At 34.1% G+C, this 25263-nt stretch overlaps 4 protein-coding genes and 3 non-coding genes across 10 annotated transcripts; 3 read left to right on the top strand and 4 right to left on the bottom strand.

The window, feature by feature from the left end:
* The first annotated feature begins 1098 nt into the window (after nucleotides 1-1098).
* On the top strand, nucleotides 1099-9711 carry CPUorf7 (transcription factor bHLH155-like protein). Of its 3 annotated transcripts, XM_012229948.4 has the most exons (11): nucleotides 1106-2275; nucleotides 2907-3077; nucleotides 3362-3446; nucleotides 3600-3641; nucleotides 4066-4125; nucleotides 5952-6071; nucleotides 6214-7449; nucleotides 7552-7653; nucleotides 8007-8138; nucleotides 8446-8571; nucleotides 9333-9711. In XM_012229948.4, the coding sequence occupies exons 1-11, from the start codon at nucleotides 2181-2183 to the stop codon at nucleotides 9411-9413; spliced, it is 2250 nt and encodes a 749-aa protein (XP_012085338.1). In that variant the 5' UTR covers nucleotides 1106-2180; the 3' UTR covers nucleotides 9414-9711. The 3 variants fall into 3 exon arrangements, 2 of the variants coding, with proteins under 2 accessions (XP_089575032.1, XP_012085338.1); XM_089718906.1 differs by lacking the exon at nucleotides 4066-4125 and having other exon boundaries at nucleotides 1105-2275; XR_001047379.4 differs by lacking the exons at nucleotides 8446-8571; nucleotides 9333-9711 and having other exon boundaries at nucleotides 1099-2275; nucleotides 7557-7653; nucleotides 8007-8024.
* LOC105644560 (1-aminocyclopropane-1-carboxylate oxidase homolog 1) lies at nucleotides 9405-12133 on the bottom strand. 2 transcript variants are annotated; one of them, XM_089718907.1, is made up of 4 exons: nucleotides 11295-12124; nucleotides 10866-11187; nucleotides 9946-10163; nucleotides 9405-9531 (listed from the first exon to the last, which is right to left on the bottom strand). In XM_089718907.1, the coding sequence occupies exons 1-4, from the start codon at nucleotides 11843-11845 to the stop codon at nucleotides 9405-9407; spliced, it is 1218 nt and encodes a 405-aa protein (XP_089575033.1). In that variant the 5' UTR covers nucleotides 11846-12124. The 2 variants fall into 2 exon arrangements, with proteins under 2 accessions (XP_089575033.1, XP_012085337.2); XM_012229947.4 differs by lacking the exon at nucleotides 9405-9531 and having other exon boundaries at nucleotides 9831-10163; nucleotides 11295-12133.
* Nucleotides 12134-16265: 4132 nt separating this feature from the next.
* LOC105644959 (basic helix loop helix DNA-binding superfamily protein) lies at nucleotides 16266-18398 on the top strand. Its single transcript, XM_012230466.4, has one exon. The coding sequence runs from the start codon at nucleotides 16342-16344 to the stop codon at nucleotides 18079-18081; it is 1740 nt and encodes a 579-aa protein (XP_012085856.1). The 5' UTR covers nucleotides 16266-16341; the 3' UTR covers nucleotides 18082-18398.
* Nucleotides 18399-19533: 1135 nt separating this feature from the next.
* LOC105644562 (alpha/beta-Hydrolases superfamily protein) lies at nucleotides 19534-24805 on the top strand. Its single transcript, XM_012229950.4, has 8 exons — nucleotides 19534-20410; nucleotides 20494-20784; nucleotides 21101-21300; nucleotides 21480-21830; nucleotides 21973-22173; nucleotides 22347-22417; nucleotides 23693-23832; nucleotides 24292-24805. Exons 1-8 carry the CDS (start codon nucleotides 20236-20238, stop codon nucleotides 24648-24650), a joined length of 1788 nt encoding a protein of 595 aa, XP_012085340.2. The 5' UTR covers nucleotides 19534-20235; the 3' UTR covers nucleotides 24651-24805.
* On the bottom strand, nucleotides 19571-19660 carry LOC119370187 (small nucleolar RNA Z102/R77). The gene has a single exon (XR_005177762.1). It is a non-coding gene; the product is annotated as a small nucleolar RNA Z102/R77 (small nucleolar RNA).
* Nucleotides 19731-19819, bottom strand: LOC119370183 (small nucleolar RNA Z102/R77). The gene has a single exon (XR_005177760.1). It is a non-coding gene; the product is annotated as a small nucleolar RNA Z102/R77 (small nucleolar RNA).
* On the bottom strand, nucleotides 19879-19958 carry LOC119370185 (small nucleolar RNA Z102/R77). Its single transcript, XR_005177761.1, has one exon. It is a non-coding gene; the product is annotated as a small nucleolar RNA Z102/R77 (small nucleolar RNA).
* Nucleotides 24806-25263: the final 458 nt, after the last annotated feature.

Here is a 25263-nt window from a genome sequence, read left to right as displayed (position 1 = left end):
ATTCTATTTAGGGTTTTATAATCTTTAGAATATAGTTTATCATCATCAAATAAATCAAATAATCCTAAATTTCTCTAATTCATAAATCAACCTAATTAATTTGAACTCCGGTTGGGAAATCTTTTTCTTTTGTCACATTGAATGTTCACTTGCATGACCTAATATGAGAATTATATACTACAAATTAATGTAATTTGTTTGTTGTGTTTTATTAATTGATAGACTTCTTGCTTTCCTTTGTTGTTCGGTTTTTGATTAGAGATATGAAGTTTAACTCATAAAACTTAAGGTAATTCTAATATAACCGAGTCAACCTTTTATTTTTTTAACCTAATTTTTTATAGCATATAAACGTTAAAAGAGCCAAAATTTCTCCACTTATAATTTTCTCTCCATTATAATGTATTTAAATAGTTAAATAAAATAATTTTCCATTAGTAACCTTATTCAATATTGGTACTATAGTCATTTAGTTGAGAAAAATCTATAGATTAAAATTTTATTTAGTCCTATACACTTTTGAATTTATCTCATATCATAAGAAGAAAACATTATGCTAAACATGACCCTTGAATTGAAATTCTAGCTAGATATCTAAACCAATTGAAAGGAAATAGCAATACTATGCTCAATCATCACTCTCAAATGCTACTCAATGAGCACCAAACAAGCTAGTAGTGGAAGAAAAAAAAGAAAGAAAGAGAAGAGAAGATAAGATGGTTTAAATTAATTAATTCTAACCTTTATTTTTGTTATTTTTTTTTACAACAATGTGAAAATGGGGACAATGGCAAGAGAAGGTTTAGGTGTCACAACTTTTTGGTAATAAAATGATTGTTGAAAAGGGCCATGAGAAGGGTAAGTTCATTGGGTTTAAAAAGGGTGATTGAGAAATGTATGGTATGCAAAGAATTATTTTTTTTTTTTTTTTTGAAAAAAAGATAAATATTGTGTATGGAAAGATAAGGAGCATTTTCTTCTCCAAGAAATCATTTTGTTGGCCATAAAATGACACTACTTAGAAAGTGTACTCATAACCCATTTTGATGGTTCCATAAATATATTTGCTCAAAACTCCAAAAAACCCAAAACCCTATTCTCTCAAAGCAACTGTTTGTTTTTGTTTTTGGTTCCTTCTTTTAGCCTCTTTGTTAGTGTTGGTTTGTGCTTCTCCTTTTGTGTAAATTGTTGAAGACAAGAAGCAAAAGAGGTCTAAAATGCGCAGTGTGCGCAGGATAAGAGAAAGCGGCATTACCAATTTTGTCAAAAAAGCTAAAGTGAACAGGAAGCGCAAAATAGCGGCTGCATATAAAAAGCCTAATTAATCAACTCAACTGAAAAATAAAATTGTTGTTGTTTGCTTAAGAAAAAACTTTCCTCTCTCTCTATTCAGCGAAAAAGCCATTGAAGCTTCTCTTTCTCTCTCTAAAACCAGCGGAAAAAGCTTCCTTTTTTAATCATCTTTCATTTTTTCTATTAATTTATAAGTCATACACATGAAATGTAGCTGAAAGTTTCATACTTTACTTCAATTCTCATTACTCTTAAACGAAAAAGCTTCAATTTTTACTCGGCCTTTTGAAGAAGCTGTAATCATTTGCTCTCTGTTTCCACAGCTTCTTTGAATAGTGAAAACTAAAGAAATCGCTTGAATTTTTCTGGGTTCATTCTATATCTTTTGCAAAATTGAGCTTAGAATTTGAGCGATCCATGTCGTCCGACATAAGCTAGAGGATTTCTTTTTTTTTCACAATAATTTTTCTTTCTAGATTGATTTTGAGAGCGGAAGTTTTTTCTTTTTGAACAAAATCAATGGCTAAATGCAGTAACTATTTCTGCTCTGAAATCTTTGTCATCGATCTTGCAAGTTTGGTGCTTTGTTTTCAATTTTGAGATTTTTGGTGTAAGGTAGTAAAGGAGGTTTAGCTTATTTGTCGGGGGTGGTGGTCTGAGGAATGGGTAGGGATCGTTTGCTTTTGGATACAGGAGGACCACCAATAAAGGCACGAGCTGGGTTAAGGAGAAAACAAGCAGGAAGAGGCTCTTACAGAGGAAGCTAGCTTGGTGAGAAATTAGGGTTTTTGATTTGGGGGTTGGTCTTATTTAACTGACAAGCTTGGTGGTGGTGGTGGTGCTTCGTATTAGGGTGGGTGGGGTGGTTTTAGGAATTTTGAGAGAGGATGGGTACTGACTTGCATAATACGCTGAAGGGCCTCTGCTTCAACACTGAGTGGAAGTATGCTGTGTTTTGGAAGCTCAAGCATCGAGCTCGCATGTATGTATTTTTTTCTTTATGTTGTTTCATGGTCTTTCTAATTGTGGGCACATATATATAATTAGCGATTATCTCTTGGATGGTTATACCTTGATGCTTATTGTAGTAACTAGTAAGCAAAAGTGTTTTTTTATTTTATTTTTTATTTTTTATAAATAATCTTGTTCAATGGTGTTTCTAATTGTGAGTATATTTAACAAGCGATTATTTAGCTCTTTGGTGGTTATGCCTTGATGCCTATTATGGTAAGCAAATTTTTAAGTTTAGTGCACAAAGGTTGGTGCATTTTTAGTGCTTCGTTGTGTCCAGTTTGTTTTAAAAGAATCATGTCAATGTTATGATTGTATAAAGCTGTTTGGCTTATTTTAGTTTAGAAGGGTTTTGAGCATAAATTCTACTGTTTTACTATCTCTATCGTAGAATTTTGAGATGTCTTCTTTTTTTTTTTTTTTTTTTTTTTATTATTATTATTATTATTATTTTTAATTTTCTATAACTCTCTATAAAATACTGCAATAATTAGCAGGATATAGCAACTATGTGCAAAGAAGATAGTACTTGTTGAGGTTAAACACCAATAAAATGTGCTTTGAGCTCTTTTCTCATTGTTTTTAATATTTTAATGTCACAGGGTGTTAACTTGGGAAGATGCTTACTATGACAATTGTGAGCTAGATGATCCCTTCGAGAATAAGTGCTTCAGAGAGACACTAGAAAACTTGTCTTGTGGGCGGTATTCGCATGACCCGCTTGGATTAGCTGTGGCAAAGATGTCATATCACGTATATTCTCTTGGGGAAGGGTATGGCTCTATTCATGGATGGATTTGCTTATTTTTTTATTTTATTTTACATTCGATCACACAACTCTGTGAGCACTGTGAATAGGAGGTGTCAAAATTTTTTGAGTATGCCTTATATTCCTGTTTGTTATGATGTCTACATGAATTTCTTTCCATTGATACGCTAAGTAGATACTTTTTTTTTTTTTTTTTTTTTTAAATTTAAGTACGATTTTGTCAGTCACATGAAGTATCCATATGCCGATCTTGTTGATTTTGGGATGGGTTCATGCTTTGTTTTGCAGGATTGTAGGACAGGTAGCTGTCACTGGAAAACACCGATGGATCTTTGCAGATAAGCGTGTAACTAATTCCATCTCATCATTTGAGGTTAGGGTTATTCTTCTAATGCAATAAGTTCAGGTTACTTTTGTTTTTCATTGCTAATTAAAATGTTAAAGTGAATAATTATCAAAGTACTGTAGGAAATTTTTGTTTTATCTTTTTCCTAATCCTCGTACTTTCTTGGGATTAAATTTTCAGTTCTCTGATGGCTGGCAAAGTCAGTTTTCAGCTGGGATCAAGGTGTGCCTTCTTTGATTTTCGTATCATTAGTTCATACTTTCCCTGCAACCTTACTGGTGTTTAATATTCTTGTCTATCATCATCACTATATGGGATAGAACAGTGAATTTCCTGCTTTAAATTTGCTTTGCTGTTGTACATTGACTTCAAGATTGTGATTATTGAGAGATTTTTTTTTTTTTTTTGCTTGATGAGTTTGCGCCCCAGATATTCTATTTAGCTTGTTTTTGCTCTTGTGATCATCTTGTTGGTGTGAACATGACTACAGTGTAGCACAGTCTGTAATTGTCTGAAGTTCTGACCTGTTAAAATCAGAAATAAGGGGAAAAAAAAGAAATTTCGCATGGTGATGGTTGTGTTTCTTTGATTATTTTATTTCTACAATCAAATGATATAGATGGAGATATCTTCCTTTGCTCTGCAGACCATTGTTGTTGTAGCTGTTGTTCCATATGGAGTTGTACAGCTTGGGTCTTTGAATAAAGTAAGGCTATTTCTGACCAACTTTTTCATGCATTTTTGAATCCATCCATGGTTATTAAATCTTTGACTCTGTTCATGCAATGGTTATTATTCATCTTGTCAAGACAATGTTTTAACACTATGGCACTTTATATGGTGGTTAGATGCTAAATTAACACTGTTGGTTGCAAATGCAAATTTATTCCTCTTGAAGTCTTAACTTGACAAAGATCTGAGTGTCTCAATAGTGCGCCATGCAGATACTTATCGATCTTGGATTTTTTTTTTTTTTTTTTTTTTAGATTAACTTAACAAAGCTAACATCGGGGATTTGAGTTATTGGTCAATGGAAAAGCCACTTCCAAATATTTTACATGACCTATACCGTTGAAACTGAGATTGGTGTCATACACATACATATCTCTATTCTAGGTGTCTAACCATCTTTGACAGAGGTATGTTGGGATAAGATAGAGAACTGGAGAAACATAGGTTGTATTTTACTGGTATTCAATTTCTCTCTTATGTTGTTTTTTTAGGTTAAAGTGAAGCATCAAAAGTAACATGGGCTTGAGACTATTATTTCTTATCTTTCCTCTCTCTTTTTTTGGGATCTAATTGCTGCTTGAAGGGCAGCAGATCATTTGTCATTCCAGGCCTTGTAATAGTTGGATCATAACATAACAATAGGGGTGGCCACGGTTCCAGAACCGGCGGTTCTGGTTCCAAAAAAATTGGAACCGGAACTGAACCGAAAATTTCTGGTTCCGGTTCCAGTTTGGAACCGAACGGTTCCGGTTCCGGTACGTTTTCAAAACCGACGGTTCCGATCGGTTTTCCGACCGGTTTTCCGGCAAATCGCATAATTTTAAATTTTAAATTTTGAAGACCGGTTTTCAAAATTTAATAAATTTGTGAAAGTTATTTCTAAAAAAAATACACCTAAAAAATTAAAAAATTCTTCAATTAAATTTATTTTTTTAAAGACTTGAACAACAACAAAGAAACGCAAACCCAACCAACCCATTAGGGAAAAATGAATTAACAAGAAAATAAAAAGATGATCCAAACCATTAGCACTTGATACAATTGATAAAAATAAAAAAATAAAGAAGAAGAAGAACTGCATAAGCAAAAGACGTGGAGGTAAAAAAGAAAAAGACTTTACCTCTTAGTTCGGTGGTGGGTTTGAAGGGGAAGCCTATGACTGACAGTTTCTAACGGCTAGAACCGCCGGTTCGAACCGGCAGTTCTAACCGGTCGGAGAACCGGCGGTTCCAATCCGGTTTCGACCGGTTTTGTGGAACCGCCGGTTTGCGGTTCCACAAATCTGGAACCGGAACCAAACCGGAAATCTCCGGTTCCGGTTACGGTTCGGGACCGGTTCGAACCGACCGTTCCGGTTCCCGAAACCGTAATATGGCCACCCTTACATAACAAAGCGCAGCTGGTGGATTCTTATAGATAAGTAAGCAAGCAGTGTTTAACATTGCTGTGACATTAAGTATTAAAAGCTTCGAATTTGAAAACTGGAATGTTAAGTATTAAAAGCTTTAAATTTGAAAACTGGAAATCACGTGTACTTTTACCCTATAGAATCACACACTTAAACTAGTGATATATGTTTTATCATAATTTCACATGTTGTGGTCCAAAATCTTTGTGTATCAGGTATCTAGTTTTCTATTAATATATTTTCTTGCTGAGTCTTTAGATTCAGATTTTATTGTGACAAATTTAGTGAATCGTCTGGGTTAGTCCCCTGGAAAATTTGTGTAACATCAACTGAATACATAAGTTCATAATGTAAATGTTATTTGTTTTTTTTGTTTGCTCTGAATGGAGCAGGTTGCTGAGAATATGAAGCTGGTAAACCATATCAAAGATGTCTTTTTATCTCTTCAAGGTCCCTCAATTGGGCATGTTCCTAATCCCCTAGAATATAGTATGAAGAGTTCTATATATCTGGTAACCATCCCTTCCTCACTTATCATTTCTTTCTGTATATGTGAATGTGTGCTCGAAGTTAGTTTGTCAGCTTTCTGTTCATAGAATGAAACACATAAATGTGAGATATTGTGGTAATATTTGTCTGCTTGCCCCTTTTCAGTCAGAGTTATCCACAAAGGGTTTGCATTCGGAATCAGAGGTCATTCCTCATAGTCTATGCAATCTAGATAAAGCTGCAGATAAAGAAGGGTCAAATAATCAGTTGCCTATGTTTCCTTTTTTACAAAAACAATGTGATAATTCTTATTTTTGCACCTCTCCTGGCACACATCATAATACAGCAGTGGAAATGGTAAATAAACATGGAGTACATGTTTTATCCTCACCACTGAATGGTGAAAGTGTCAAATTACATCAACTTAGATCAGATATTCCCTATTTGGAGAAGCAGAATCAAGTAGGAGTAGATTTGATAGGTGGCCACACGTGTGGAGGGGAGACTAGTGTTTGGAAAGATTCAGGAGGAGGATCAGTAACCAATGTGCCACAGTTAGATGATTCTATTAAGGATAATATAAATTTGTGTGATGTTATCGGTCCAGGTGAAAAGTTCAGAGTTGATCTCACAAACTTCCCTGTTAACCTCCTTGACTCTACTATTTCTGATAGACCTAAGTGTGACAGCCTAGATAATTATCTAAATGAGCTGTTGAACATGCCTGGATCATCAAATGTGAACCTGAAAAAAGATTTTGAAAAAAAGATGAAGTATCAAGCTGAGCCAAGCCACTTAGACACCTCAAATACATTTTTAAAGTTCTCTGCTGGCTGCGAGTTGCATGAAGTGCTAGGACCAGCTTTTTCAAAAGGGTGCCTGTACTTTGATTGCGATGCAGAGAAGGCTGAACCTGGAAACACTGTGGAGGTGCCACAGGGGACAAGTATTAGCCAGATGACATTTGATACTGGTTCAGAAAATCTTTTAGAAGCAGTAGTAGGCAATGTTTGCTACAGTGGCAGTGATGTGAAAAGTGAGAGGTCGGTATGCAAATCAGTGCAATCTCTGGTAACAACAGAGAAAACGCCAGAGCCTTCTAGGCAGACTAAACCTATCATCCATTCAGCTGGTTATTCAAGTAACCAGCAGTCTGTTATTGAAGAGGATATACAGAACTGCTCAAGCTCCACAGGAGTGTGTGCTGCAATGTCTTCTAGAGGATTTTCATCAACTTGTCCTAGTATCTGCAGTGAACAGTTGGATAGGCATTCTGAACCAGCTAAGAACAATAAAAAGAGGGCTAGACTTGGTGAAAACTGCAGGCCTAGGCCAAGGGACAGACAACTAATTCAAGATCGTATTAAGGAGCTAAGAGAGCTTGTGCCTAATGGGGCAAAGGTAACTTTCCTATGGTCTGGTTTGAGTTATGTGATAGGTACAATTTCTATTCATGAAACTCCCTCCAAGATATGTACTGAAGGTTTCAATAAAATTGCACAGTGCAGTATTGATTCCTTGCTGGAGCGCACAATCAAGCACATGCTCTTTCTAGAAAGTATCACGAAGCATGCTGACAAGCTCAATAAATGTGCCGAGTCTAAGGTAAAAGCTATGATGCTGCCACTTTAAAGAACTTGTTTCTGTGAACAACGAATTAGCCGATCTCCATATGTTTAATGGAGGAAATTTAGATTTCTTCACCTGATCTGTACATTGTGTTTATTTGCCCCTGGAGTTACGCTTCACAGAAGGCTATTTACCTGTTAATATGAACTTGCAATTTTTCTGCCACTGTTGGTAAATTATTTGATACTATAGTACCTTTTTTACCCTGCTATTCTCTGCTACTGCACAAGGATTATTGCCTTGAAGCTGTTATTTTGCAACGTGGTAATTTTAGCTGTCACTTGGATATTGTACATCTTCATATATGTATCCTAGTACTGAATTTGCAGATGTATCAGAAGGGAGCAGACAGCTCAAATTATGAAAAAGGTTCAAGTTGGGCAGTGGAGGTTGGAGGGCACCTAAAAGTTTCTTCAATAGTAGTAGAGAACCTAAACAAAAACGGGCAGATGCTTGTAGAGGTAAAGTACATGTTCATTTTGTAAAATTTGCTTTAGTTATATTATTTTATTGAAGCAAAAACTGTGATAATATGAAGTTAACGCACTTAAAGTATTTTTCTTGCATGTTTGTCCATGCTTTTGGTCACACTCATTTATGTCGCATCTTTATTGCTTGTCTAGAAAGTAAAAAATAATAATTCTAAGAAAGTAATTTGAAAATATATAAAAAAAAAAAAGAAGAAAGAAAAGAAAAGATGAGGCATAACAATCCTTAGTTTTCTGCTTTAATTCTCTATATTTTGAAGTATCTTGATTGACTATGCAGATGCTATGTGAGGAATGCAGTCATTTTCTTGAGATAGCAGAAGCTATCAGAAGCTTGGGTCTGACAATCTTGAAAGGGATTACAGAAGTGCATGGCGAGAAGACATGGATATGTTTCATGGTTGAGGTAGGGAGATTCTGCTATTTCAATTTTCTTCATGATGGGGAAGAAGACTTTCTTGTCCTTCCTCTTTGTCCACTTGGAATACATGGCTGATTTAACAATAATATTATTGTTCAATACTAATTTGGCTTATACAGATGCAATATGGCAGGCATTTACAGATTTGTTGCATCTCTAGCAGTGCAATATTTTATAGTTAAAATATTTATATGATTTGTATCCTTGTGTTGAATTATAGTAGTCGCCTGCCTATTATGTCTGTTTAATTCCTAATACCATTGGGGAATCACATTGTTGTTTTCCTGTAAGATTAAAAGGATTTTATTTTTTTATTTTTTTATTTTTTGGACTCCTGGTTGAACCTGTGATCTATCTGAACTCTTAACACCCCCCTTCCAAAGACACTGAGATAGGCTCATATGGCTTAAAAGAGCATGTTGAACTATATGCAAAGTCCTGCTAACTGGTATGTATGTTTATTGACTGTTAATCCGTATTGGACTTGGTTGATTCGGTTATAGTTAACTCTGAACTGTATGAGCCTCCTTCACTTTCATGCCTTTGTTATATCTGGATTTTTAACAAAGATTATTTGAATATCTATGATATTGGTGATGGTTGAAACAAGTATGGTGATACAAGTTGTATGATTTGAGCTGTAAAAATGTGTGCGTACAATACATTAAATTCTCGATATAACATGCAAAATATTACTTGTAGAATTTCTCTTTTGGAGATTAATATTGCATTATGCTACATTTCAGGGACAAAATAATAGAGTTATGCATAGAATGGATATCTTATGGTCACTCGTGCAGATATTGCAACCCAAGACTTCAAACTAGCAACAAACACCAATCAGCTCTTGGAGATTGTGGTGTTGCTCCTTTGTGAAATAGTGAGTAATTTGTGATCTTTGATGGGCATTTTTTTAGGTGTGAAACTTGTTTGTATTCCCCCTTTTCCCGATAATAAAAAGGAAAGGAGGAGGAAATGGAGGCAAACATATATGTGAAGAACATCTTACCTTTTACTTGACAGTGTGTGAAATTAGCATCTTTTGTTTTTTTACCCAGATTTAAAACCATCATTTGTTTGGAAGTTGAATCCTGAAATAATATAGTGAGCCATCTTGCAGTGTTATCTTTTTTCCTGTTTGCCTATATTTACTTCCACGTACTGAAACTTGCTACTAGCACTTATTGATATTATTGTTTGAGCTGTCTGTTAAAAGTTGAAACTGTAAAAGAACAGAAAGAATGTCACAGGGAGCAAGTAGATGACTTTATTACGGATGAGTTTAGTTCCCAAGAATTTTTGTTGTCTGGAAATTGTGCAGCAAGCTATGATAGTTTAAAATGAGGGAGATTTGAGCTACCATCTAATCCCTTGGATCTGAAGTAGGCCATATATTCACTAATATGAGTTTCCCTGTAAATGGGTGGATTGCCTGATAGAAGTTCCTTTACTGCTCCATAAGGTTTAAATTTATTTGCTGTGCTTGGATAGAAAAAACATGCAACTGAGGCTCTGGGTTCAATTCCTCCAACCACAACTCTGTGTTCCACACTTCTCAACTTGTCATTGGTGATCAGCTGCAAAAATTTGAAGTCAGGATCAATTTAGTCTAATTTTTGTCTAAAAACAAAATTTTTTTCAACCAAAAATAGAGATGTCGTTTTATCTCCAAGGCCACTCTCAATCTTCTCCATCCCATCCTATCTTTTTCCAGATCACGATTTTTAATATGGTCTGTTGGCCCCTGAACTATGAATTCGTTTGGTAAGTTATTTGAAAAGACGATAGGTTTCTGCTTTATTTTTTTTTTAAATACTTTTTATTACATAAAAATATATAATATTAATTTTGATTTAAGTTAAATTGATTTGAAATCAAAATTTTCTATTCTAAATTAATTATTCAAAAGGTGATTTCCCCTTAATTAAACATTCTAAATTAAGAATTAACTTATCTTAAAATGACAAATTCAAGATCAAACAGAATTAGTTCAAAACAAAAAGAAATTAAGTATATACTCATTTCTCCTTATTTAATCAAATTTTTTTAAGTTAAAAAGAATTATTCCCCTAATGCTCTTACTTTATTTCCTTTTGGTGGTAAATGCCAAAAAAAAAAAAAAAAAAAAAAAAAAAAAAAAAAAAAAAAAAGAAGAATGTGATTCTAATACAGTCAAGAAAGTGAAATTACCAAATCAATCAAAAATGAGGTTTTTTCAATTCGTTCCAGCCCCTAAAGAAACCAAAAAATAATAAAAATTAGATATTTGAAAGCTCTACCTGCAAGAAGTCTCCTATGTTTACTACAAGGGCTCCTGGTTGAGGAGGCACATCAATCCACAGGTTTTGATTAAGGACTTGGAGGCCACCTACATTGTCTTGAAGCAATATGGTAAGAAATGAAGGGTCCGTATGCTTTGTAGCGCCAATTGTCAATTCTGGCTCTGGACAAACTGGGTAGTAATGGCATACCAATGATTCTGTTTCCATGCATTCCATCCCTGAAAGGTAGTCACTTGGAAGCCCTAGTGCCTCTGACAGTAGTTCTGATAGTATCTTGCTCATTGTTACCACGTGCTTCATATATTTGCTTATGGCTTCTCTGCAAGACCAACTTATTTACGTATCATACTCCAAAACTCATTGCATAAAAAAATAATCATCTTCATTCACATTAAAGACCGTTATGGTTTTTTTTTTTTTCGATACCTGCATATGTGGGGGTAGAAATTAGGGTCTAGCTTCCCATCCTGAAAATCAAAAGCTATAGTATCTCTCCAGTTTGCAGGTGCTTTATTAACAAGAAGATCTCCATTACAGAAATACCTAACTTTGCGCTTAGAGTCCCTTGAATACCATTCCATCTTCAACTCCTGTGGTTGCTGATGGAATCTTTTAACACTTACCAACATTTCATCAAGAACACTTACTGGAATCACATGGTTTACCATTTGAAAGAAACCCCATGTTTCTGCTGCATTCAAAATCTCATTAACCACTTCCCTTCTACGCCAGCAAGAGTCAAATCCTTCGAAATCAATCACCGGAACTTTCAGGAGGCTGCTAGAACATGATTTTTGAAGATTCTCTGGTGGGTGAATAAAAAACCTAGGAATCTTGGAGATTCCTGAATCTACTAGCCCTTTAACACCAGCTTTAGTTTCATCAAACACTTTGACTTCTTCAGCTTTGTTGTAGATGATAGAGCTATTATCATCTTCAACATGTGAATCTGTAGCAGTGGAATTGATTACTTCCATGTTTTTTTTTCCTTTAAAATGATGGGCAGTCAGTGATGGGGTGAAAAGAGCGAAAGAAAGCTGCCTGTAAATATATGCAGTTAAATGGAGGAAAAAAAAGTTAGATGCCCAAGTTCAATGGAGGAAAATATTATGGTACCCTAACTGCTTTTCGAACAAGGAATGTACATTTCCTTTGCCAGCATTCTTGAAATATTTTGGATAAGGATGGTAACCTGAATTCATCTAACCCACGAGAATGTAGATTTAATCATCCAGAAGCTCAATAAAAATTATTGATTGAGATTTTTATCGTACATTAATTAACATTTTTTTTTAATTTTCAATAATATATATCCTTATAATCCATCAATAAAAGCCAAAGAAGTTATGTTATCTAATTTTGGCTTTTTTATAAAAATCTTCATCTTGAGATGTTTACTGCACATATTGCATGAGTGAAGCAAAAGATGTCTTTTCCTACAACTATTTTGTCTCTGAATTCCCCGAAAGAGAAATGTCTTTTCCTTCAAATCTTTCGCCTTATGAGATCTCTATTTGCAGACAAAAATAATGAGGTTTAATGTACTCTTACATGGTGAAAAAATGTTGGTCCAGGACCAAACATCACAACAAGATGTCCTCCCCCGATAATTCAATTCCGATGGACCTTCTTGAATTCGTAGAATTTGAAAATTTTCAATTTCTTTTTAATGGATAACAAATTTTAAAAGAAATGCGTAATTGATATTCGATTCTTATAAAAAGTTATGAATTTTTTATCTTAAAGGCAAAATCTCATTTATTTTTATTAACTCAACTACATATATTTGTTTGTTAAGTGAATTTCAATTTAATTTAAATTTTCAAATGCTAGTGTAAATAAGTTTAATTTCGACCTACAACGTTATTTTCGTATGATTTATTCATTAACCAAGTTTTTCTGAATTAATTTTTTTTAACATAGAAAGAGATATTCCTATAATAAGAAGAATCATACAGCTCGCAGTAAAGGAAAAACTATTCAATCGTGTAACAAAAATTCATTGATATGTAGCATCATAATACAAGTTGATCTCCAACTCCATAATTCACAGTACAGAGCAAGGTAAATTCAATTATTAACTCCATATTTTTTTAAATATTTGCAATACATAATAAAGGTAAAACAATGTATTTACACCTAGAAACAAATAGGAAAGGAGTGGACATGCATTTCTCCAGTACAGACCTATGGTTGGAGACAAAAATCTAATTCTATAATGGGTATTCAATAATATGAATTTCCTCGAGTTGTCACACTCTACAAACACCACGAAACGCAGATTGTTATTTGTTTTGTCTGAAATTTTATTATGAAAAGACAAATTATAACAATTTGATATTAGAAGTAAATGTAATTTTTTATCATGTCATATTTCATACTTATTTAATAGAATATAATGTAATTATTGATTATTCAATTCAGTGTGATATAGTTGATCTCTCAAATTCGAATCCTTTCGATCAAAATAGTTTTTATCAATTCGGTGTATCATAAAAAAGACCATTCTATAGTGAACTTCTTAATAAATAAAAAAAATATAATTATTTGATTAGATAATAAATATATTTCGAATAAAAAAACATTTTTTTAGAGTTGATTCGATAAACTATATAACTTGATGGAAGAAAATACAAAATTATCACATATATATATATATATATATATATATATATATATATATATATATATATATTTCCCTGAAGGTGTAAAACTTCCTCAAAACTTCTTTCATTTCCGAAGAACATTTCAACAATAACGAGAGGACACATACAAGAAAGTGTGAACTTGAAAGAGATGACCAAGAGAAAGGGTGAGATAAGGTGGTTCATTTCTTAAATCCTTCTAAAGCTGTGTTAGGTAATGACTTTTTAAATTGCTTTTAATATTTTGACCTGTTAAAATGTTAAATGTTATTTTTTGTAGTTAATAACACAGCATTTAAACTAATTTTTAAAGAAATTCATATAGCGTTTTATAAAAAGTTAATTCATACGACGTTTAGTTTTTATCATTTCATGAACAACAGACTCAATCAGCTACACACTATTAAAATAAGTATTTGCTGCCGCAACAGATAATGTTATCGAACTACCTCTAGGTTTATCCTACGAATACTTATCCCTTCAAGTAAGAAACAAAATTTAAACATTGGAATTGAAAAAGTTGAGACTTGAACGGTACAACTGTCCCAAACCTGTATAACAGAGCCGGACAAAACCAAACTAAAATCCAAAAACAGAAGACAACTAACAAAAAATAAGGGATGAAAACAAAAAGTAGAAATCAAATTCAAAACACTAAAATAGAGACAAACTCACCCATGTCAGAATTGCTAGCCCACAACAGAAACAACTAAGAGACCCTGAAACATTAGGCCACAAGTAGTCATTATCAACCATAGCTACAAAAAATATGTGGATCCCTTGAACAAGACATATCTATGAGTACTTGGGACAAACTTTCAGAAGTAATGTCTTTCACTAGCGGAAATTTGTGATTGACATTTTTTTATTAAAATGAGAATGGAATCGAGTTCATTCTTAATGATATCAGTTAAAAACAAAAAAAAAAAAAAAGTTTGATCATATATTTTTAAGGTTAATTTAACTTCGACGCAGAGGTTCAAACTCTCAATCTCACAGTATTAGAGACAATTTTGGTATTATTCACCTAGTTTATCAAGCTAAACTCGAGTCAAATTCGGAACAGAAAATAGTCTTGCGGTCCTTAAATGGCAGAAGGAGCAATATATAGCAGAACCACTGAGCTACTTTAACCCATTTTGACTCGGACGGAAAACTCATATATCTATGCGAACTTTTCATACAGCTCAGATAAATATTGGAAGATAGAGAGGTCCCCTGCCCTATCTTAAATTATAACAAGAAACAAGAGTGCTTTCAGAGTTATAAAAAGAAAGATGGAAAAATTGCAAGGTTTATGATATCATGTAATTCCCATGAGCAAACACGGGAGAAACACAATACGATAGCGTTTTTTTTTTTTTTTTTTTTTTTTTTTTTTTTTTTTTTTTTTTTTTTTTTTAAGACAATAAACAAAAGGTTCTTATCCATGATAATTCTTGAAATTTGTTTCAAAAAAAAAAAAAAAAAAAAAAAAAAAAAAAAAAAAAAAAAAAAAACAGAGAAATTATAATATGAACAGGAAAGTGCCACTGACTGTACTTTGGTTTGAGAATTCTCACTGCTGATCCCCCATCAACACCAAATTCATTAAACCTGTAACAGCAGAATTTTATCATCATGTGTTCATTAGTACAAACTAGAGTCTCCATGGGTTCTTCAAGCTCGTAGTTGAGGACCCATTAGTGTATCTAACACAGCACAACACCCATTAATGCCCATAAGAAGATAAGCAGATAGAATAATCTATTTTTGCATCCATGCAAAGCTTTTGTTATTTTCCCGCGGCAGCCATCATTAATTGCTACACCCTCAATAACTGTGTTTACAGTAAGATAAACCGCAATCTAAACAGAGAAACAAAATATGTAAATTAAAATTTTCTAATTTCCGTTATAGCATCCAAGACAAAAGTTCCATTTTTTTCCCTGTAAAAGATATTAATTCAAAAACAAATAAGCATTTTAAGACACAAATCCTTTAATATTAAGCATTAAGACTGTGATTTTGACTAAACTAACAATAATAATTTAACAGGAAAACAGCACCATTTATAATTTTCAATTATGCCATTTAACTAGCATGTCTAATAACATGATCTGTCAAAGTTCAAACCTCGTCATTTTGCCAGTGTACAAGAAAAAATTAAATATAATGTTTAATTATAGACCAGAAACATGAATGAATCCAGAGCATACCAAAAATGCAAAAGCCCCTAAACCCGTGAAAGAAAATATTTCTTTTTTATCCGGAAAAACAAATAGAATGAAAATAAAAGCAAGTAAGAGACGCATTTCTAATATATATGTATATATATATTATAATGTGAGATTAATTAAGAACTTACTCTTGGTAAGCAGAAAGTATGAAAACAGAGGCAAAAGAACTCTACCAAGAAACAGAGTGAAACCCATTTTTTAAAAAAGATTTTCTGGTTTTCGGACAGAAAGAGAGAGATGAGCAGCGTATCTCTCTATTTTTTTCGCTTCACGAATCACGACAGGGAAAGAGAAACTTGGAAGGCTTAATTTGCTGGTTTTAAGAGTAAAATCGTGGTAATAAAATCACTAATACTAATAATTACTTAATTAGAGGGAAACATGCCCTCCGATCTGTTTATATTTACAATTCCATTTACGGGTTTACCAGTAGAGAGTGGGTAGGACAGGGGTAAGAAAGGGATTTAAGAATAAAATGAAAAATAAATTAAATAGAAGTAAAAAACAAAAATTCCCATTTTGAAATAGTTTTTCTCCCGTTCCCGCTTTCTTCCTGTTTATATTTATATTTGTGATAAACTGATACAGTGATGTAACAACCAGTAACCGATGTTAGCCAAATACAAGAAAATCGCATGTCACCCCTTTTTAATTCCAAAACCTTCTCAACAAGCTAAAACGCTCTCTCAAAAACACACCATTGTTAACCAATTAAAGAATTGCTCTAAGCTAGAAGAGCTTGAATGTGTATATGCCACCATGATCAAAACCAATGCAAGCCAAGACTGTTTCTTGATGAACCAATTTATTTCCGCTTGTTCAACATATAACCATATAGATTTTGCAGTTTTAGCCTATACCCCGATGGAAAATCCCAATGTTTTTGTTTATAATGCGATGATTAGAGGATTTGTACAGTGCTATTACCCAATTCAAGCCCTTGAATTCTATAAGCACATAATAAGAGCCAAAATCTTGCCTTCAAGTTACACATTTTCATCGTTAGTTAAAGCTTGCAGTTTAGCATCTGAAGTAAGATTTGGGGAAGTTGTTCATGGTCACATTTGGAGAAATGGGTTTGAATCTCATGTGTTTGTTCAAACTTCTTTGGTTGAGTTTTATTCAAGAATGGGCAGAATTCAGGAATCCGTAAAAGTGTTTGATGAAATGCCTCAAAGAGATGCCTTTGCTTGGACTACTATGGTTTCTGGTCTTGCTCGGTTTGGGGATTTGAGTTCTGCAAGGAAATTGTTCGATATGATGCCTGAAAAGAATACTGCTACTTGGAATACTTTGATTGATGGATATGCAAGATTGAGAGATGTGGAATCGGCAGAGTTTTTGTTTAATCAAATGCCTGTAAGGGATATAATTTCGTGGACAACAATGATCAATTGTTATTCTCAGAATAAGAAATTTAGAGAAGCATTGTTAGTTTTTAATGAGATGATAAAAAATGGAATTAGCCCGGATGAAGTGACTATGGCAACAGTGATATCAGCTTGTGCTCATCTCGGAGCTCTCGACTTAGGGAAGGAAATGCATCTTTTTGTAATGTCAAATGGATTTGACCTTGATGTATATATAGGATCTGCATTAATCGATATGTATGCAAAGTGTGGGAGCTTAGATAGATCCCTTTTGGTGTTCTTCAAGTTGCGCAAGAAGAATTTGTTTTGTTGGAATTCAGTGATTGAAGGGCTTGCAGTTCATGGATATGCAAAAGAAGCGCTAAAAATGTTTCAAAAGATGGACGAGGAGAAAATTAGGCCAAACAGCATCACATTTATAAGTGTATTAACTGCCTGCACTCACGCAGGGCTTGTCGAAGAAGGCCGTATGAGATTTGAGAGCATGACACGTGACTTCTCTATCCCTCCTCAAGTTGAACACTATGGATGCATGGTTGATCTATTAAGCAAAGCTGGGCTACTTGAAGAAGCATTAGAATTGATAAGAAATATTAAATTTGAAGCAAATGCTGTTATTTGGGGTACATTGTTGGGTGGATGTAAGCTGCATAAGAACTTGGAGATTGCAGAAATTGCTGTTAATGAATTAGTGGCTTTGGAGCCAGGCAATACTGGACATCGTTGTCTTTTGGTTAACATGTATGCTGAAGTTAATAGGTGGGGCGAGGCTGCAAAGACAAGAGAGACCATGAGGAAACTAGGCATAGAAAAGCGATGTCCTGGATCTAGTTGGATCGAGTTGAAAAATAAAGTGCATCAATTTGCTGCATCTGATAAATCTCACCCAGCTTCTAATGAGATTTACTCGTTGCTGATTGAATTGGATGGGCAGCTGAAGCTAGCTGGTTTTGTGCCTGAACTCTGGTATATCTTATAGCATTTTGGTGCTGAATTTGCAGAGAGGAAACTGACATCTAAGTGAAACGTTGTCAAGGTTATTGTATTCTCGGTGTGCATAATTTACAAGAAGTAGATGGCTTTTGAGCTACGCAACGCCACAGCTTGGAAACTCGTGTCAGGAGAAGAAGGTGTAGATCAAGAAAATTGGACATGCTTGATCCTACACTCACAATACATGTACCAAAAGGAAGAAAATGGTTGTTCAAACTAACATAAAAATCAACACTCTTCGCCCGTTTTTTTATTCAGTTTTCTGTTCATTTCTAATAAACTCAAATATGTTTTTGTTTTTTATATTATTTTATCATTGTAGTTTATCATTAAAAAACAAAAACATCAAAATAAGAAAATTATAATTAATTTTAGGCCTAATGACTAAAAAAAAAAAATAAAACCTGAACTTTTGGCCTTTTAATAATTTTAGCCAATAATTTTGGCCAATTGTTTTAATTGCTATAATTGATACTGCTAACCATTACTAATAGCATAATTTTTGGCAGCAATTAAAAATACATTAATAATTATTTATTGTTTCTAATAATTTATAATCATGTAGTAAAACGTCAATGTACAAAAATATAATGTTGTTACTGATAAAAATAAATGAATCCAAATACAAAATAAAACCAAATCACAACTATAAATTTATTCAATCTGAAGTACTTAAGTTGATCTTTGAAAGACAAACTGTCACCATGGTGTAACCAGTGTTTCTAAGTCTAAAGGTATCCCCCAACTCAGACTATGGCTTGAGGACTGCTTAATTAAAATCTGTAAATGAGTTCATGAACATTTCTCAAATGAATATAAATAAGAATAAATGACCAAAGTTTAAATCTATTAATGTTGTGTTTCAATACAAATCATAAAATTAATTACATATACAAGTAGAAAAATAATCAAACAAACATTTACAGGCCAAACAGGCTCCTCAATATCAAAATCACAGCTTGAAATGCCAGCCTCTGTCAGAGCAGACAATCACGCATCAAATGCCCATCAACACCTCTTCAAGATAAAAAGCTTCCGACATTCCTGCAATATGCAACTTATTCTATGACAAGAGTTCAAGATATCAAAGCTCCTGCCTTTCGATATTACTGCAATTGGAGTTCAAGATAACAAAGCTCTTGCCATTCGAACAATCCTGCAATATACAACTTATTCTATGATTCGGTTTCAAGGCTTATTCTATGATCTGAAAACAATGACCCAATCTCTCAGACTCAAGATGGATTAATATCAAGCATAAAGGTCTTACACTACATAAATCAGTGAAACAACAATTTCACAAAGATCCCAGATCAAATTTCAAGTGGCAGTTGAACCAAGGCAATTAAATGAACTGTTGCAGTAAAGTAGCAATATCATAAAGATAACCCTCAAGATACAAAACGAAAGCAAGTCTTTTTATAAAAAGAAAGAAAAATGCAATTTTCTTCAAAACAACAAACCACCAATAAGAAGAATGATCAGATAGAGCTAATACAAAGCAATGAGCCATCATTTCGGCCATCAAACCAATAGGGAAACCTATCATAGTCATCGTGTCATCCTTCCTCATCACTTAACCCAAAAACTACTATTTCTTAAAAAACATTAATTTCGCAAGTTCAAAGCCAAAGAGAATGATCAGATAGAGCTAATACATTGGAATTTGCCATCATTACGGCAATCAAACCAATAGGGAAACAAACAAAGTCATCATCTCATTCTCATAAAAATCCATTTCTTAGACATAAAACAAGAAAATTAGTATCATCTATGTGAAAGAGAATGATCAGATAGAGCTAATACTGCCATCATATTGGCAATCAAACCAATAGGGAAACATATCAAATCATCACCTCATTCTCATTACCCTAATTTAAATTGAAAATAATAATAAGATTTTACAATAACAAAAACGGCGCAAAATAAACTGGCATTGAGCGAGAACCAAAAACCCTAGATAGAGTTATTTATAGACAAAGGAAACTGATAGAAGACGCGAGATGTCGCCGTATTTCTTCAATTCCCTTTTGGATTTGTTGCCAAGGAGTGAAATAAAGCATCCGACTAATCAAAGCCCAAAAGCCTGATCCAATTTCGGCCCATTTTATTAATTAGTATATTTAGAAATCGACCAACTATGATTACCCTCTTATTCATAACATACATCGAAAGTACCCTCTCTTTTTTATTTTTGTTTTTCAAACTGAATTTTTGGTTTGATCGTTTCCGTACTTCTACTTCCGCCACCGCACGGCGTCACCGCAATTGGAAAATGGCTAATCGGTTCCTAAAACGCTTCTTTCATGATTTTTGTAAGTGTGATCTTTTTCTTGATTTGATTATAGTAAGTTTTTGGATAATTAATTATACTAGTGCAAATGTTAATTATTTATAGGCTACACAAAAAGTTTGATAAAGAGACAAGAAAGGTACCAAAGGTTTGTTTTTGGAGTTCTAAGCAGGTGTCAATCAAAACTTTCAAAGCTTGACAAGGAAGAACCAGAAAATGTCCTGAATGAAGCAAAGAAAGCATCTCAAGTTTCTTCAAGGTCTATACTTGAGGACAAGAGCACAAATTTTGATTCTGGATTTGGAAATTATAGTTCTGGTGATGACATCAGTGATAAAAAGTGGAGATTAGAGCTTGCTTGGCTTACTAGGGCTCTTGAACCAGCTCTGCAATTATGTAAGTGAGCTTAAACTTCTTATTTCTTACTGTCGAATTATGATTCTCGTAAAATTTTTTAGCTTTTTTTCCTTCTGTTCTTTTCCCTATCTGAAATGGTTGCGACATAATCTTTGTTTTAATGAACTTAATTTGTTTGAAAGTTGATTTTTTTGCTGCCCCTATCGAGTTACGTTATGGCCAAAAATCATTTGTTATTTCTGATTTGATATTAATATAATTGGAATGTCCCAGTGTTATGTGAAACACTCCGCCTGATTCAGTTTTCTAGTTTGCATTGTGGTCATGGAGGGTTATTGGATGTTCAAATTTGCAGGGAATGGATTCGGAAACAAAATCCCTCCTAGCGGTCGATCTCTTACAGAGATAATTTCAAGCATTCAGCGGAGCAAGATTGGGATTGAGGGTTGGACCTTGAGTGATCTTACAATAGGCCTATATCTTATTTATCTCCGTCAATCATCCTTAAATCCATTTGAAGATATTAAAGGGGTTCAAATCTCTTCAGAGTTAATAGTAATTTCAAAAACTTTAGTACTGAAGAAAATATTTGCATCTTCAGCATGAAACGTGTTTCTACAATTTTTTTTTTTTATCTTTTTCTGTATTTGTGTATATAAGTTGCGCGTTGAGTAAATATTTTGTAATTGCATTACAGGGTAGAGCTTATATGAAGTAATTATCTTCTGATTTAGGTCCAAGATCTCATCTACCACATTGAGTTAGCAAAAGGTTCATATAAAGATAGTGCTTTCTGGCTTGCAAGGAACAGCATGCTTCGCGAAAGTAACATTCTTAAATTTGTAAATGATTCCAGTGTGATGAGGCCTGGATATTACATAGGGCTTGATCCTCGCAAGAAACTCATAATTCTGGGAATTCGTGGAACACATACAGTATACGACCTCATCACAGACATTGTTTCTTCAAGTGATGGAGAAGTCACATTTGAAGGGTATTCAACCCACTTTGGCACAGCAGAAGCTGCTCGTTGGTTTCTTAAATATGAGATGGGAACCATAAGAAAGCTCTTAGAGAAATATAAGGTGGTGACCTCTGATGCTCTTTTTTTTCATCTATTCCACTTTGCTGCTTGGGATTCTTTCACTGCCCCACCCCAAATGCCCTTCTCTTTTTTGTGTTTATATGTATGTATAACCAAATTTGATGAACCTAATTCATCTACAGGGATTTAGGTTAAGGTTAGTGGGTCACTCTCTTGGAGCTGCTACAGCTTCTTTGCTAGCAATCATGCTGCGTAAAAGGTCACCTGAGGAGCTGGGGTTTAGCCCTGATATTGTTTCTGCTGTTGGTTACGCAACTCCTCCATGTGTCTCCAGAGAACTTGCTGAAAGTTGTGCTGATTTTATTACAACTGTTGTAATGCAGGTGGGCAGATGTATTTGATTAACTGTTGGTTCTGTTGATTAGAGAATCTTCTTTTCCCCCTTTAGAATTAAAAAAATGAAAGATTTCTCACCTCATTAGTTCTTCCTTGATTTAGTCATTGCCACTTCTTTCTTCCCTTAACGCTTGTTGCTTCCCAACTTTCGTGTTTGTAGGATGATATTATACCTAGGTTGAGCGCAGCTTCTCTAGGAAGGCTGAGGAACGAAATTCTTGAGACTGATTGGTAAGTGAATGCAAAGGCAGTTAAATTTTAAATGCATGAAGAAATAGAACTGAGTGTTGTTACTTCATAATGCAAGCATTTTGACTTGTTTAGGTCGTCAGTTCTGGGAGGTTCGAACTTTTGAGACTGTTTTTTTGTGGATTTTTGGATTTAAGATAAGTGACATTTGAAACTCTGAAATTATTGGGGAAACTAAAAGGCATATGTTAATCCAATATCTTATGCACTTTGTATGTTAATCCAGTAGTTTATGCTCTTTGCATTGGGTGAAATAATGCATTTCCCCTGCTTCATTCAGGCTGAATAGGCAAAATCTAGTTCTAAGGATTTATGGCCTAATATAAAAGCTCACGTTCTTCTTCTTCTTCTTCTTCTGTCTCTGAATTCCTTCTTGTTTCCCCTTAAAGTGAAACCATCAAGTTTATTATGATTTTGAAGAGAGAGAGAGAGAGAGAGAGAGAGAGAGAGATTGAATGATTGCTCAAATTTCTTATTCACAAAGAACATTCCTAGATTTACACGGTATATCATGATTTTATTTTCACCAAGTGAAGAGGAATGAGGTTTATCAACTATTACCTATAATCCTATGGAAGTGGAATCCAAAATTCTTATATTTATAAAAGTTAATTGTTTTAGTACCCTACCAAAAAACCCAGTTATGGTATTATGGAATTATTTGTCTGGATTCCAAGTAATTGCAAGGCTTTTTTTTTTCCTTAAATGCTCATAGATGATGTTTGATAGGAACATGAGTAGGATATAAATCATAACCAGCTTCCATACTGTGGCTATTTAAGATGCAGTCATAAGCCTTGACAGCAATATAGCAGGACCATTCCAAAATCCTTTTTCCAAGACTCCACTTTTGTACGGCTGTAGTCAAAGAGTGTTGGTTTTCCCTATTTCCCTGCTTTGTATAACTTTCCTTTTAACTCTGGCTATGGCTTCTTATTACCCATCTCTTTGAGAAGTTTGCATGTCTTGTACACAGGTGGGATGCGTATCTCTCTGTCTCCCTCTGGCTGTTTCTCCAAGAATTCTTTACTTGACAAGTTCCCTAAGTATTTTATTTATAATTTTGAGAACTAGCTTATGAAAATTGGTGACTAACTGAAAACATTTTATCAAGGAACATTTTTCAACATATCCATCATTGACTGGTTGCATAATTTTTTATTGAAGTTTTTGATTTTGAAGCTAGTTTCACTTGGGAATTTATATATATATATATATATATTTTTTCATCCTCAGTGTGCTTTGCTATCTTAACAGGATGAGTGTGATTGAAAAGGAGGACTGGAGAAGTGTCATAGGTTTGGTCACAAATGCAAAGCAGGTTGTGTCATCTGTGCAAGATGTAGCTCGAAAACTCGCTGATTATGCAAAGTTCAGGAGCAAGAAAATTTCTCCTGGTAAGCTTGTCTTGTGTCCCCAGATGTTCCCAAAATCAAATGGTTTATTCTTGCACCTTGGTCCCCAGTTTTATTAATATTAGCTGTTCTATTTGCCCGGTTATCCTTTTGATGAAGGGCATAATGTTCCTGGTGTATTTATGGAAATACAGGGTTTGCCAAATTTGTGAGCTAGTCTTTGAACTTATAGCATAGGCATTTGAGATTTGTAAATTAAGATATGCTTTACCAGATTTTGATATTTGTGGCTGTTCTGGTGACTATAAATTATAGTTTGGTATTTAAGCATCAAAGTTATAGCAAAAATTGGAATAGAGTTTTGCAAGTTAACATGGAGCTGCAAATTAAAGTTGAAACCTGAAGTTTCCAGTTTCATTTCCCTTTCGCAATTCTCTGTTGTCTAAATTGCTAAGTTTTTCCTCTCTGCTTCACCTAATGCTCCTTCGGTATCTAATACAGATGCTGTTATCGATAAGGAATCACTCACTTCTCCGGGAATCAATTTACCTTCCAAAGCTACAAACGACAGTGATATCAGCGTCAAAAAGGATGGACCTGCCTCTACAGAGCCAGAGGAGTTGTTTGTTCCAGGTACCGTTTACTATCTAAAGCGAAACATCGACACACACATTTATTGCAGAAATGGCAGAGAGGTGGAATTTTTCACACTGTGGAAGAGGCATCCGGGTGAAAAGTTCCAGAGGATAGTACTCACAAGCAACATAATTTCAGACCACAAGTGTGATAGCCATTACTATGCACTACGAGATGTACTCAAATCTTTGCCTGGGAACGATGGTGAAGTCATTTTTAGATGATTAAAATGTCAATTATCACATCAGTTTTTATCTGATAACATGTAAAATATATTTTTTTTATTTGTAATGCCAATTTTGCTTCTGCAATGCCACATTCAGAATTTGTGCAGTAGTTATACAGAAACTTGCAATGATTAGAACCGTCTTCCCATTAATCTTATCTCTCCTGAATGGCAATTCGAATGTGAAATCTTCTGGATGATATCAATGTTTTTTGTAGTTGGTAGTTTTCCCCAGTTTACATCGGTTTTTGAAGCCATCCGGACATGACTATATTTCGGTTCTCAGTTAAACCTGTCGAATCAGTTTTCAGAACAATGGTTTTGCTAAATCATCATGATTGAAAAAGCATTTGACATTAATTAGGTAATGACATTAACACCTCTATCTTTGGTATTGTGAGGCAGACATGAAGATTTCCCATGAAGCATCTAATTATAATAAATAAAATTAGGATTGCCTCTCCCACAATCAAGCTTATGAAGAAGAAATATTGTATAATGTAAAAAAGGCTTTAACTTTCCCCTTATAACTGTAAGTAATGGGCTAAGCTTCCCCACCACTATTACCTACCTGAAAAAAGGTAGTGGGCTAGTGCCTATGCATAAATTGG

This window comes from Jatropha curcas, chromosome 3 (genome assembly GCF_041381405.1).
Source record: "Jatropha curcas cultivar XTBG-Jc1 chromosome 3, XTBG_Jcur_1.0, whole genome shotgun sequence".
NCBI lineage: Eukaryota > Viridiplantae > Streptophyta > Magnoliopsida > Malpighiales > Euphorbiaceae > Jatropha > Jatropha curcas.
This window is presented reverse-complemented; position numbering and strand designations above follow the sequence as displayed.

What these genes read in the sequence shown, in the direction of transcription:
- CPUorf7 (XM_012229948.4), top strand. Translation starts at nt 2,181, where the DNA reads ATGGGTACTGACTTGCATAATACGCTGAAGGGCCTCTGCTTCAACACT. An exon ending in ACGGGCAGATGCTTGTAGAG is followed by an intron (nt 8,139 to 8,445) that starts GTAAAGTACATG and finishes TTGACTATGCAG; the next exon opens with ATGCTATGTGAGGAATGCAG. An exon ending in GGATATGTTTCATGGTTGAG is followed by an intron (nt 8,572 to 9,332) that starts GTAGGGAGATTC and finishes GCTACATTTCAG; the next exon opens with GGACAAAATAATAGAGTTAT.
- LOC105644560 (XM_089718907.1), bottom strand. Translation starts at nt 11,845, where the DNA reads ATGGAAGTAATCAATTCCACTGCTACAGATTCACATGTTGAAGATGAT. An exon ending in TTCTACCCCCACATATGCAG is followed by an intron (nt 11,188 to 11,294) that starts GTATCGAAAAAA and finishes TTGGTCTTGCAG; the next exon opens with AGAAGCCATAAGCAAATATA. An exon ending in AGATCCAAGGGATTAGATGG is followed by an intron (nt 9,532 to 9,945) that starts TAGCTCAAATCT and finishes TTATTATCGGGA; the next exon opens with AAAGGGGGAATACAAACAAG.
- LOC105644959 (XM_012230466.4), top strand. Translation starts at nt 16,342, where the DNA reads ATGTTAGCCAAATACAAGAAAATCGCATGTCACCCCTTTTTAATTCCA.
- LOC105644562 (XM_012229950.4), top strand. Translation starts at nt 20,236, where the DNA reads ATGATTACCCTCTTATTCATAACATACATCGAAAGTACCCTCTCTTTT. An exon ending in TTACAACTGTTGTAATGCAG is followed by an intron (nt 22,174 to 22,346) that starts GTGGGCAGATGT and finishes TCGTGTTTGTAG; the next exon opens with GATGATATTATACCTAGGTT. An exon ending in GAGCAAGAAAATTTCTCCTG is followed by an intron (nt 23,833 to 24,291) that starts GTAAGCTTGTCT and finishes TATCTAATACAG; the next exon opens with ATGCTGTTATCGATAAGGAA.